This window comes from Sparus aurata, chromosome 6, assembly GCF_900880675.1.
Source record: "Sparus aurata chromosome 6, fSpaAur1.1, whole genome shotgun sequence".
In the NCBI taxonomy this organism is placed as follows: Eukaryota; Metazoa; Chordata; class Actinopteri; order Spariformes; family Sparidae; genus Sparus; species Sparus aurata.
This window is the reverse complement of record NC_044192.1, coordinates 176837-190359: the sequence shown is the minus strand read 5'-3', so window position 1 is coordinate 190359 and position 13523 is coordinate 176837. Positions and strand designations below refer to the sequence as shown.

Here is a 13523-nt window from a genome sequence, read left to right as displayed (position 1 = left end):
CTTTATGTACTGCTGCGACAAACCAATTATACCTCCTAACACGGCTAAAGTCAAGAGATCTTTATTGTCTCTGGAGGGCAATTTGCGGTGCAGCCAGCAGCAAAAACAACAGTAAAAAATACACAAAAGTGACACAAACGATGACGTGAAGCTAATAATTAAAAGAGTGACGATGGAATACACAACAGCATGGGTGACATGGGACAACGACACAGGACAACAATTGACATCAATCCAACAAACAAAGAAAGTGCAACAGTGCCACACTGGATAAAAACAAGGAGTTAAATTGACCACAATTGTTAAGAAGGCCCAGGATTTGTTAAGTCTGTCAGTCCTGCATCTGGGCACATTAAATCTGCGTCTAGATGGAAGCAGTTTAAATTCAGGTGCTTAAGGATGGCTAGGGTCAGACAGGACAAGTATGGCTTTGTTCAGGGCTCTGGTTATGTACAAAAGGGAAATGTCTGTGAGTGGAGTACCAACAATTTTACTGCACACTCTAACTACGCCCTGAAGTCTGTTGTGGTTTTTCAGGTTAATTGACCCAAACCAGCAGATAAAAGCAAATGTCAGGACAGATTCGATAAAACAAGAATAAAACATTTCCGTGAACTTGGAGTCAGTGTTTATGTTCCTGAGCTTCCGAAGAAAGTACATGTGCTGGTTGGCTTTTTAGCACACGGTATCGACCTGATGCTCGAAGGACCCTAACCCTAACCCTAACCCTGTCCCCAGATATTTATACTGCTGGACAGACTCAGCTGGTCATTGATCGACAGGGGAACGGTGGATGGGCGGGTCTTCCTGAAATCAGTGGTCATTTCCTTAGTTTTTGAAACATTGATGTTGAGGAAGGACGACTTGCACCACTGGATGAAATCCCCCACAACGGGGCCAGGCACCGGGTCATCATGGCTGAGTGAGGAGGGACACGATCACTGAATCATCAGCGAACTTTACAATGTGCCGTTTCTCGTGTAAGCTCCGGCATGCATAGGGCTGGGCGATATCTCGATATTTGAATATATATCGATATATTTCTAAATGAGATATAACATGGGACTATATTGCTTGTATCAATACAGTTCATTTTGTGTTAAAATGACAATACATGGGCCGCAAGTTCGCTGCTATTTCTCCTCTCCCTGTCTCTCCACACACACACACACACACACACACACACACACACACACACAACGTTTCTGCTCCGCCCCCCTCACTCTGTGACTTCATGTCCCCTCCCCCTCCTCTCTCACCTGCACCTGAGAGCGCCGCACAAGAGGAGTTGGTCAGTAAGCGAAAACACAATGGCTCGATAATTTGGAGATGGTTTGGTTTTAAAGTGTCAGATGACAAGCAGCAAAATGTTTTCTGTAAAGAATGTCAAAAACCGGTTGCAACCAAAGGTTCAAGCACAACGAATCTCTTCCACCATTTGCATCAGCGCCATAAAGTGCAGTAACGTTACGAGGAGTGTGTGAAAATACGTGCTGGGACTCAGGCCACAAAGCCTCCCCAGCCTTCTGCCCCGAAACAAACTCAGCTGCAAGCTTCTTTCGCCCTCCGTGTGCCTTACGCAAGAACAAGTGACCAGTGGTGTGATATTAGCAAAGCTGTGGCTTTCCATCTCGCTAAAGACATGGCCCCCATATCAAGAGTGGAGCAGACCGGCTTTGTACAGCTGCTAAAAATACTGAATCCGAGATACCAATTGCCCAGAGGCACTACCCAAGATGTACACAGATGTCAGAGCCAGTCTTTCTGCCCGGCTTGCAAAGGTGTCGTACTATGCGCTGACCGCCGACATGTGGTCCAGCAGGACCTGCGAACCTTACATGAGTGTTACGGTGCACTTCATGGAGGACTGGGAGTTAAAAAGAGCTTGTCTTCAGACCAGCTACTTTCCACATGATCATACAGGGGAGCATATTGCTGAAGCCCTACTGGAGGCCATAAAAAGCTGGAATCTCAGCCCAACGGGACTAGTTGCTGTGACGACGGACAACGGGAGTAATGTCGTCAAAGCGCTGCAATTGACAAAGTGGCCAAGGATGCAGTATTTTGGTCACAAGCTTCATCTGGCCATTGGTGAGAGCAATATTGAATTAATTGATTGAAATAAGACAAGAAATGACAGGCAGAATGCTCAGTAAAACACTGTGTGTGTGTGTGTGTGTGTCAGTTATAGTCATGGTAACAGTGTTGTTTATGTATTCTGTATGTCACTTTGGATGTCACAGTAATAACTGTATAGCACTTTGGTTAGTTTGGTTGACTGTTTTTAAGATCTGATTCTAATCTTAACTATGATCAGACTTATAAATAAATAATTAGTGATTTTAAAAAGGTGTGTGTTATATAGGACACAGTATGGATGATGCCCGCGTCACACGAGCCATTTCTCTCTGTATGAGAGTTGTGAGCAGCTTCTCTTACAGCTGGAAGAAGAGAAGAGAACTGGGTGAAGTGCAAATACAGCTAATCACTGAGTCAGCCACACGCTGGGGATCAAGACTACAGATGACTGAGAGGGTCCTGGAGCAGGAAAGGGCACTTTCTAAAGTCTTGTCTTCTGACAAGAAAACCAGACCACTTGTCCTCACCTGGCAGGACATAGAGGTCCTGGAGGCAATCAAGAAAGCTCTGAAACCCCTTCAAGATTTCACAGACGCTCTCTCAGGAGAGGAGTATGTCACTCTGTCATACATCAGACCTGTGCTCCACCTGTTCAACAACAGTCTCCTGGCACCTGAAGAGGGAGATACTGAGCTGTGCAACTCCAAGTCCTGCATTGTGGATTACCTCAACACCAAATATACTGACCCATCCACTAGTGACTTAGTGGACATCGCCTCCTTATTGGATCCTCGCTTCAAGGCCAGGTACATCTCAGGTGAAAAACTTGATGCACTGAAGCATAAAGTCATCACAGAGGCGGAGTCTTTGCCCAGTGACCATGCCAGCTGTGACTGAGCCTGCAGACCGAGGGGAGGCAGCAGTGGCAGTGCCACCCACAGCTAAAAAGAAGAAATCTCTGGCGAGCTTCTTTGAGCACAGCACACCTACAGCAAGCACTACACGCACACAGAAGGATGCAGTAGAAACTGAACTTTGGAGCTACTTGTTGTCAGTTTGTGTAGAGAGTGATGCTGACCCTCTGAAATGGTGGAGGAATCATGAAGCTAACTTTCCAGCATTGAGTGCCAGCCAAGGGTGTTTAGTTGCAGTGGGAACATTGTAACTTGCCACAGGGCATCCCTAAAACCTGACAGTGTTGACAGGTTCGTTTTCCTGGCACAAAATCTGTAAATTTTACAGAAGTTGATTTGTTATTTTTTATTTTTTCTCTTTTGTTATTTGAGACGTGCACAGAGATACCTTGTCTATTTAAGTGTTTGAAATGTGCACAAAGAGATGCACTTAAGGTTCTGTTGACATGTTGTATTATTTACAGAACTGTCAACCTCAGTGGAAAAGTGTAAAACTGTATATTTTTGTAATGCAGGAAAGGGATGTTTTATTCAAGGAGCATTTTAGTTTCATATATGAGGTAGTTTCTTCAATTTGTTTTATCCATTTTGATATTGTGCAGAGTGACATGTGCTAATAAAGTTGCCTGTGTGACATTTGGCATGTGGCTTAAACTTATAACTGACTGTTTGTTTGTAATTTAAAGGGTTTGCCTCTGAAAAAAAAAAAATCTAATATGCTATAATGCTTTGGGGGAAACCCCAATTACTTCACAGAAAAAATATCGATATATATCGAGTATCGCCATTCAGCTAAAAAATATCGAGATATGACTTTTAGTCCATATCGCCCAGCGCTAATTAGTATATAGGACAAAAAGGAGAGGCGAGAGAACGCATCTCTGAGGAGAGCCGGTGGAGGTGAAGAGAACATCAGACAGAACGCCATTGGCTCTGACCCGTTGTGATCTGACAGTTGGTCAAAGGTTGGCTGGGATATTCCTGACCTGTCAGCCAATTCCCTCTGAAATGTGCCGAGTGTTGTGAGCACTTGAAGCGGGACTGGCACGGCGTAGTTTCTGCAGGTGCTCCTCTCTAACGCTGGGCCCAATACCACATATAGATCCAAGAGGACAGCTCGTGGGAGTCGGAAACGGCCCATCAGCCACTCATCACTGTTGGCCAGTGATACTCGACAGTATCAGCAGCCAAATCTGCCTTCTACCTGTCAGAGATCAACTCCTCTGCCTCCAACCCCAGGAAACTATTCTCCTTTTTCTTTTCTTTCCTCCCCCTCCTCCCCCTCCTTCCTCCCTCACTGCTGATGACTTTGCAACTTAAAGACATCAGCTCCTCATTTACTCCTCTGCCCATCCAGAAAGCACATCCTCCGACCCTCACCTGCTTCTGTCCTCTCTCCTTTGAAGATGTTCTCACACTAGTGACGTCTAACCGGGCCACCACCTGTTCTCTCGACCCAATTCCCTCCTTCCTTCTCCAACACATCTCTCATGACATCCTGCCATTCCTCACCACTCTGTTGAAGTCCTCCCTCACTTCAGGCATTATTCCAGCTCCTCAACACAGCCACAGCTCTTATTCTCCTCATTTTACAATGTATATAGATACATTTCTTCCTTTTTGTGTCATCAGGTGTATCACACACAAACACGCAACTACACACACACAACTACACACACACGCAGTTTAATTTTTATGAGGTAGACCAGAGTCGGCCTGCCTCACAGGGGTGTTGATGATAAATAGCTTAATGAATTTAAATGTGGACCAAAAATATGTTTCAATTTGGATTATACAGAGTTTTGATTATCAAGTTGGGTGTGTTATTGGGATTTTATAAATTTAATGTGCACAAATATAATCTTGGTAACCTCACAACCTCAGAGCAGACAAAGTTGTGCGCACACCCTCTGATCTCTGGCGCCCCCTGTGGGGGGCCCGGACCCCAGGTTGGGAACCACTGACCTAGATCACTAGGCTCTGCAGTCACATCAGTCACAATGTCAGGATTATTGCAAAAGACTCAGACTCATTTGTTCAGACTTCACCTCGACCCCACAGAGCATGACTCCCTCCCAACCCCCCCAACAAAGAAACTATATGCACTTATATGTTCTTATCTTTAGCACTTAAATCACAGCACTTATGCACTTAAGGTATCTTTGATAAATAGCAGCTTCGATGCTCAGATGAGGTCTTGAAAATATTTTTTCTTTTTACTCCATCGATGGTGATGTCGTGTTCCTCTCTTGTAATTCGCTTTGGACGAAAAGCGTCTGCTAAATGTCCTAAATGTGAATATATATTGCAGCTGCGTCACAGATGTCAGTTGAGATCTACTTGACTGATTCAAGCACTTTTGGAAAGTATGAATCATTTACGAGCAGAACGTGTCAGCATAGAGCCCAGGTTTAAAGATAATAAATAACTATAATGACTATAGAATAACTATATAGATATAGTCATTGTTCTGTGTGATTGTCTGTTTATGTTGATGAATGAGACTGTTTACAACCTATTAAAAACTCTGTTGCTCCTTTAAGTTGAATCCTAAAAATCCCACCTTACTTGGTAAAATTACTACAAGCTTTTTAAAAGCACTTTGTCTTGAAAAACAATATTTTTATTATATTTATGTCGGAATTATAAACTATTGTAAAATCTCAACATGATCATAAAATGACTCCAAACATTGTTTATCACCATCAGTCAAATTCGTTATCCCACCAGGAACCGCTCATCAGGCGTGTCACACAGGTGAGATCAGGATGATGTCATCGCCTCTCTACCCAACACAGCCCAGTCCGCAGCACGGAGGCTGGCAGCAGGCGGTCATCTTGTTGTTGCTGTTGGAGACCACCTCAACCTCCATCAGGTCCTCCAGGCTGTCATCCGGCTCGTCCAGCTCACCGCCAGCTTCAGCCCAAGCTGGCTGGGTCGCCTCCACCGACCAGAATGCCACAGGAACCTGCAGAATGATTTGATACAGAATACAAGACACTTCACCTGTCCAGGTATGGGACACACTCCTCAGGAGCCACAAAGAATCAGCAGTTGTAATCAGGAAGTTCTGTCTCACTCTCAGTTGCATCTCACTCAGCATGATCTCCAGTCCTGCAATGTGATTGGACAGATCAGGGCTTGGCTCCTCCTCCAAAGTAAGCCATGGCGCCTGGACTGAAGCCACACGAGCTGCCACGCCCACAATGCCATCAATACACCCTGGAGAGACAGACAGGTGAGGGACCAGCAAACAGATGAGGGACAGGCAGACAGACAGGTGAGGGACCAGCAAACAGATGAGGGACAGGCAGACAGACAGGTGAGGGACCAGCAGACAGAAAGGTGAGGGACAGGCAGACAGACAGGTGAGGGACCAGCAGACAGAAATGTGAGGGACAGGCAGACAGACAGGTGAGGGACCAGCAAACAGATGAGGGACAGGCAGACAGACAGGTGAGGGACCAGCAGACAGAAAGGTGAGGGACAGGCAGACAGACAGGTGAGGGACCAGCAGACAGAAGGTGGAGGGACAGGCAGACAGACAGGTGAGGGACCAGCAGACAGACAGGGTGAGGGACAGGCAGACAGAAAGGTGAGGGACAGGCAGACAGACAGGTGAGGGACCAGCAGACAGAAAGGTGAGGGACAGGCAGACAGACAGGTGAGGGACAGGCAGACAGACAGGTGAGGGACCAGCAGACAGACAGGTGAGGGACAGGCAGACAGACAGGTGAGGGACCAGCAGACAGGTGAGGGACAGGCAGACAGAAGGTGAGGGACCAGCAGACAGACAGGTGAGGGACAGGCAGACAGAAAGGTGAGGGACCAGCAGACAGACAGGTGAGGGACAGGCAGACAGACAGGTGGGGGACCAGCAGACAGACAGGTGAGGGACAGGCAGACAGAAAGGTGAGGGACCCAGCAGACAGACAGGTGAGGGACAGGCAGACAGACAGGTGAGGGACCAGCAGACAGACAGGTGAGGGACAAGGCAGACAGACAGGTGAGGGACAGGCAGACAGAAAGGTGAGGGACAGGCAGACAGACAGGTGAGGGACCAGCAAACAGGTGAGGGACAGGCAGACAGACAGGTAGGGACAGGCAGACAGACAGGTGAGAGACAGGCAGACAGAAAGGTGAGGGACCAACAAACAGGTGAGGGACAGGCAGACAGACAGGTGAGGGACCAGCAAACAGGTGAGGGACAGGCAGACAGACAGGTGAGGGACAGGCAGACAGACAGGTGAGGGACAGGCAGACAGACAGGTGAGAGACAGGCAGACAGAAAGGGGAGGGGCAGGCAGACAGACAGGTGAGGGACCAGCAAACAGGTGAGGGACAGGCAGACAGACAGGTGAGGGACAGGCAGACAGAAAGGTGAGGGACCAGCAGACAGACAGGTGAGGGACAGGCAGACAGACAGGTGAGGGACCAGCAGACAGACAGGTGAGGGACAGGCAGACAGACAGGTGAGGGACAGCAGACAGACAGGTGAGGGACAGGCAGACAGACAGGTGAGGGACCAGCAGACAGACAGGTGAGGGGACAGGCAGACAGACAGGTGAGGGACAGCAGACAGACAGGTGAGGGACAGCAGACAGACAGGTGAGGGACAGGCAGACAGAACAGGTGAGGGACAGGCAGACAGACAGGTGAGGGACCAGGCAACAGACAGGTGAGGGACCAGCAACAGGTGAGGGACAGGCAGACAGACAGGTGAGGGACAGGCAGACAGACAGGTGAGAGACAGGCAGACAGAAAGGTGAGGGACCAACAAACAGGTGAGGGACAGGCAGACAGACAGGTGAGGGACCAGCAAACAGGTGAGGGACAGGCAGACAGACAGGTGAGGGACAGGCAGACAGACAGGTGAGGGGACAGGCAGACAGACAGGTGAGAGACAGGCAGACAGAAAGGTGAGGGACAGGCAGACAGACAGGTGAGGGACCAGCAAACAGGTGAGGGACAGGCAGACAGACAGGTGAGGGACAGGCAGACAGAAAGGTGAGGGACCAGCAGACAGACAGGTGAGGGACAGGCAGACAGACAGGTGAGGGACCAGCAGACAGACAGGTGAGGGACAGGCAGACAGACAGGTGAGGGACAGGCAGACAGAAAGGTGAGGGACAGGCAGACAGACAGGTGAGGGACCAGCAAACAGGTGAGGGACAGGCAGACAGACAGGTGAGGGACAGGCAGACAGACAGGTGAGAGACAGGCAGACAGAAAGGTGAGGGACCAACAAACAGGTGAGGGACAGGCAGACAGACAGGTGAGGGACCAGCAAACAGGTGAGGGACAGGCAGACAGACAGGTGAGGGACAGGCAGACAGACAGGTGAGGGACAGGCAGACAGACAGGTGAGAGACAGGCAGACAGAAAGGTGAGGGACCAACAAACAGGTGAGGGACAGGCAGACAGACAGGTGAGGGACCAGCAAACAGGTGAGGGACCAGACACGAGGTGAGGGACAGGCAGACAGACAGGTGAGGGACCAGCAGACAGACAGGTGAGGGACAGGCAGACAGACAGGGTGAGGGACCAGCAAACAGATGAGGGACAGGCAGACAGACAGGTGAGGGACCAGCAGACAGAAAGGTGAGGGACAGGCAGACAGACAGGTGAGGGACCAGCAAACAGATGAGGGACAGGCAGACAGACAGGGGAGGGACCAGCAGACAGAAAGGTGAGGGACAGGCAGACAGACAGGCGAGGGACCAGCAGACAGAAAGGTGAGGGGACAGGCAGACAGACAGGGAGGGACCAGCAGACAGACAGGTGAGGGACAGGCAGACAGAAAGGTGAGGGACAGGCAGACAGACAGGTGAGGGACCAGCAGACAGAAAGGTGAGGGACAGGCAGACAGACAGGTGAGGGACAGGCAGACAGACAGGTGAGGGACCAGCAAGACAGACAGGTGAGGGACAGGCAGACAGACAGGTGAGGGACCAGCAGACAGACAGGTGAGGGACCAGCAGACAGGTGAGGGACAGGCAGACAGACAGGTGAGGGACCAGCAGACAGACAGGTGAGGGACCAGCAGACAGACAGGTGAGGGACAGGCAGACAGAAAGGTGAGGGACAGGCAGACAGACAGGTGAGGGACCAGCAGACAGAAAGGTGAGGGACAGGCAGACAGACAGGTGAGGGACAGGCAGACAGACAGGTGAGGGACCAGCAGACAGACAGGTGAGGGACAGGCAGACAGACAGGTGAGGGACCAGCAGACAGACAGGTGAGGGACCAGCAGACAGGTGAGGGACCAGCAGACAGACAGGTGAGGGACCAGCAGACAGACAGGTGAGGGACAGGCAGACAGAAAGGTGAGGGACCAGCAGACAGACAGGTGAGGGACAGGCAGACAGACAGGTGAGGGACCAGCAGACAGACAGGTGAGGGACAGGCAGACAGACAGGTGAGGGACCAGCAGACAGAAAGGTGAGGGACAGGCAGACAGACAGGTGAGGGACCAGCAGACAGACAGGTGAGGGACAGCAGACAGGTGAGGGACCAGCAGAGAGAAGGTGAGGGACAGGCAGACAGAAAGGTGAGGGACCAGCAGACAGACAGGTGAGGGACAGGCAGACAGACAGGTGAGGGACAGGCAGACAGACAGGTGAGGACCAGCAGACAGACAGGTGAGGGACAGGCAGACAGAAAGGTGAGGGACCGGCAGACAGACAGGTGAGGGACAGGCAGACAGACAGGTGAGGGACCAGCAGACAGACAGGTGAGGGACAGGCAGACAGACAGGTGAGGGACCAGCAGACAGAAAGGTGAGGGACAGGCAGACAGACAGGTGAGGGACCAGCAGACAGACAGGTGAGGGACCAGCAGACAGGTGAGGGACCAGCAGAGAGACAGGTGAGGGACAGGCAGACAGAAAGGTGAGGGACCAGCAGACAGACAGGTGAGGGACAGGCAGACAGACAGGTGAGGGACAGGCAGACAGACAGGTGAGGGACCAGCAGACAGAAAGGTGAGGGACAGGCAGACAGACAGGTGAGGGACCAGCAGACAGACAGGTGAGGGACAGGCAGACAGAAAGGTGAGGGACCAGCAGACAGAAAGGTGAGGGACAGGCAGACAGACAGGTGAGGGACAGGCAGACAGACAGGTGAGGGACCAGCAGACAGACAGGTGAGGGACAGGCAGACAGAAAGGTGAGGGACCAGCAGACAGGTGAGGGACAGGCAGACAGACAGGTGAGGGACAGGCAGACAGAAAGGTGAGGGACCAGCAGACAGACAGGTGAGGGACAGGCAGACAGACAGGTGAGGGACAGGCAGACAGACAGGTGAGGGACCAGCAGACAGAAAGGTGAGGGACAGGCAGACAGACAGGTGAGGGACCAGCAGACAGACAGGTGAGGGACAGGCAGACAGAAAGGTGAGGGACCAGCAGACAGACAGGTGAGGGACAGGCAGACAGACAGGTGAGGGACCAGCAGACAGACAGGTGAGGGACAGGCAGACAGAAAGGTGAGGGACCAGCAGACAGACAGGTGAGGGACAGGCAGACAGACAGGTGAGGGACAGGCAGACAGAAAGGTGAGGGACAGGCAGACAGACAGGTGAGGGACCAGCAAACAGGTGAGGGACAGGCAGACAGACAGGTGAGGGACAGGCAGACAGACAGGTGAGAGACAGGCAGACAGAAAGGTGAGGGACCAGCAAACAGGTGAGGGACAGGCAGACAGACAGGTGAGGGACCAGCAAACAGGTGAGGGACAGGCAGACAGACAGGTGAGGGACAGGCAGACAGACAGGTGAGGGACCAGCAGACAGACAGGTGAGGGACAGGCAGACAGACAGGTGAGGGACCAGCAAACAGGTGAGGGACCAGCAGACAGACAGGTGAGGGACAGGCAGACAGAAAGGTGAGGGACCAGCAAACAGGTGAGGGACAGGCAGACAGACAGGTGAGGGACAGGCAGACAGAAAGGTGAGGGACAGGCAGACAGAAAGGTGAGGGACCAGCAAACAGGTGAGGGACAGGCAGACAGACAGGTGAGGGACAGGCAGACAGAAAGGTGAGGGACCAGCAAACAGGTGAGGGACCAGCAGACAGACAGGTGAGGGACAGGCAGACAGACAGGTGAGGGACCAGCAGACAGACAGGTGAGGGACCAGCAGACAGACAGGTGAGGGACAGGCAGACAGAAAGGTGAGGGACCAGCAAACAGGTGAGGGACAGGCAGACAGACAGGTGAGGGACCAGCAAACAGGTGAGGGACAGGCAGACAGACAGGTGAGGGACAGGCAGACAGAAGGTGAGGACAGGCAGACAGAAAGGGAAGGCAGACAGAAAGGTGAGGGACAGGCAGACAGAAAGGTGAGGGACAGGCAGACAGACAGGTGAGGGACAGGCAGACAGAAAGGTGAGGGACAGGCAGACAGAAAGGTGAGGGACCAGCAAACAGGTGAGGGACAGGCAGACAGACAGGTGAGGGACAGGCAGACAGAAAGGTGAGGGACCAGCAAACAGGTGAGGGACCAGCAGACAGACAGGTGAGGGACAGGCAGACAGACAGGTGAGGGACCAGCAAACAGGTGAGGGACCAGCAGACAGACAGGTGAGGGACAGGCAGACAGAAAGGTGAGGGACCAGCAAACAGGTGAGGGACAGGCAGACAGACAGGTGAGGGACCAGCAAACAGGTGAGGGACCAGGGCAGACAGACAGGTGAGGGACAGGCAGACAGACAGGTGAGGGACAGGCAGACAGAAAGGTGAGGGACAGGCAGACAGCAAGGGACAGAAGGTGAGGGACAGGCAGACAGACAGGTGAGGGAAGGCAGGACAGACAAGGTGAGGGACAGGCAGACAGACAGGTGAGGGGACAGGCAGACAGAAAGGTGAGGGACCAGCAAACAGGTGAGGGACAGGCAGACAGACAGGTGAGGGACAGGCAGACAGAAAGGTGAGGGACAGGCAGACAGAAAGGTGAGGGACAGCAAACAGGTGAGGGACAGGCAGACAGACAGGTGAGGGACCAGCAAACAGGTGAGGGACCAGCAGACAGACAGGTGAGGGACAGGCAGACAGAAGGTGAGGGACCAGCAAACAGGTGAGGGACCAGCAGACAGACAGGTGAGGGACAGGCAGACAGAAAGGTGAGGACCAGCAAACAGGTGAGGGACAGGCAGACAGACAGGTGAGGGACCAGCAAACAGGTGAGGGACAGGCAGACAGACAGGTGAGGGACAGGCAGACAGACAGGTGAGGGACAGGCAGACAGAAAGGTGAGGGACAGGCAGACAGAAAGGTGAGGGACAGGCAGACAGACAGGTGAGGGACAGGCAGACAGAAAGGTGAGGGACAGGCAGACAGAAAGGTGAGGGACCAGCAAACAGGTGAGGGACAGGCAGACAGACAGGTGAGGGACAGGCAGACAGAAAGGTGAGGGACCAGCAAACAGGTGAGGGACAGGCAGACAGACAGGTGAGGGACAGGCAGACAGAAAGGTGAGGGACCAGCAAACAGGTGAGGGACAGGCAGGTTGTGTCTCTTTGGAAACAATATATTCTTAAAACAGTCTGCAGTTCTTTAAAGGAGAAGGGTTAGGTTTAGGCTAACCCACAGAAAGGTGAAGCCTTGGTTAGGTTTAGGCTAACCCACAGAAAGGTGAAGCCTTGGTTAGGTTTAGGCTAACCCACAGAAAGGTGAAGCCTTGGTTATGTTTAGGCCAACCCACAGAAAGGTGAAGCCTTGGTTAGGTTTAGGCTAACCCTAACCCTGTTGGTTCTCCAGGAGTCGAGACTTGTTAGAGAACGTTTGTTGGTTTTCCAGGAGAAAAGGGGAACACAGAGGAACCCTGACATTTTGTAAGATTCCTTGAGGCAGATCAGGGGGAACCAGGACATTTAAGGTTTAGTGGGATATAAGGAAAGGAGGTGAGGAAAGAGGAATGAAACAGGGCAACCAGTAGGAAGTGAAGGTGCCATATGGCTCAGCTAATCACGGAGCTTGAAAGACAGGAAGTTGAAGCCATCAGCTGACCCGTGTTGACCAGTGAGCGTCTGTCGTAGCGCTGCATCAGAGGGAACTGTCCAATCAGATCACAGGCCTTACGGAGGTCAGACAGGAAGTTTTCCAAAGCTGACAGGAAGAGAACCCACAGACGCTCAGACACCTGTCTGTCCTCCATACCTGTGGGGGCGGGGTCACTGTCTGACAGCAGACGCACCAGACGCTGGGACAGACCTTCAGACAGGTGAGAGTGAGACAGACAGGTGACAGTAAGACAGGTGACAGACAGACAGGTACAGACAAACAGGTGACAGACAGACAGGTACAGGGCGTACCCCTGCAGATTCGGTGTGCGAGTGCTCTCGTCTCGTCCATCTCGTCTCGCAGGAAGCTGCCGTCAGCCGAGCTGCCAAGAGACGCCGCCAGCTGCTGGAAACAGGAAGTGACCCGACTGAGAGCTTCCTGAGCGCGATCACATTCGCCCTGCTGTCGCCGCCGCGACGCAAGCTCATCCACAGAACGACGCCAGCGGCTCATGATGTCATCGCCAGGTGTAT

The 13523-nt window shown here is 52.1% G+C and overlaps 1 protein-coding gene across 3 annotated transcripts; it reads right to left on the bottom strand.

Moving 5' to 3' along the window:
• Positions 1-5678: 5678 nt before the first annotated feature.
• On the bottom strand, positions 5679-13523 carry LOC115583908 (regulator of G-protein signaling 9-binding protein). Of its 3 annotated transcripts, XM_030421148.1 has the most exons (4): positions 13302-13523; positions 12997-13200; positions 6073-6215; positions 5679-5961 (listed from the first exon to the last, which is right to left on the bottom strand). In XM_030421148.1, the coding sequence occupies exons 1-4, from the start codon at positions 13501-13503 to the stop codon at positions 5779-5781; spliced, it is 732 nt and encodes a 243-aa protein (XP_030277008.1). In that variant the 5' UTR covers positions 13504-13523; the 3' UTR covers positions 5679-5778. The 3 variants fall into 3 exon arrangements, with proteins under 3 accessions (XP_030277008.1, XP_030277007.1, XP_030277009.1); XM_030421147.1 differs by having other exon boundaries at positions 5679-6215; XM_030421149.1 differs by lacking the exon at positions 12997-13200 and having other exon boundaries at positions 5679-6215.

Coding starts and splice junctions, on each gene's coding strand:
- LOC115583908 (XM_030421147.1), bottom strand. CDS start 13,503: ATGAGCCGCTGGCGTCGTTCTGTGGATGAGCTTGCGTCGCGGCGGCGA. Junction 13,201..13,301: donor CGCACACCGAATCTGCAGGG/GTACGCCCTGTA, acceptor ACCTGTCTGAAG/GTCTGTCCCAGCGTCTGGTG. Junction 6,216..12,996: donor ACGCTCACTGGTCAACACGG/GTCAGCTGATGG, acceptor CTGTCTCTCCAG/GGTGTATTGATGGCATTGTG.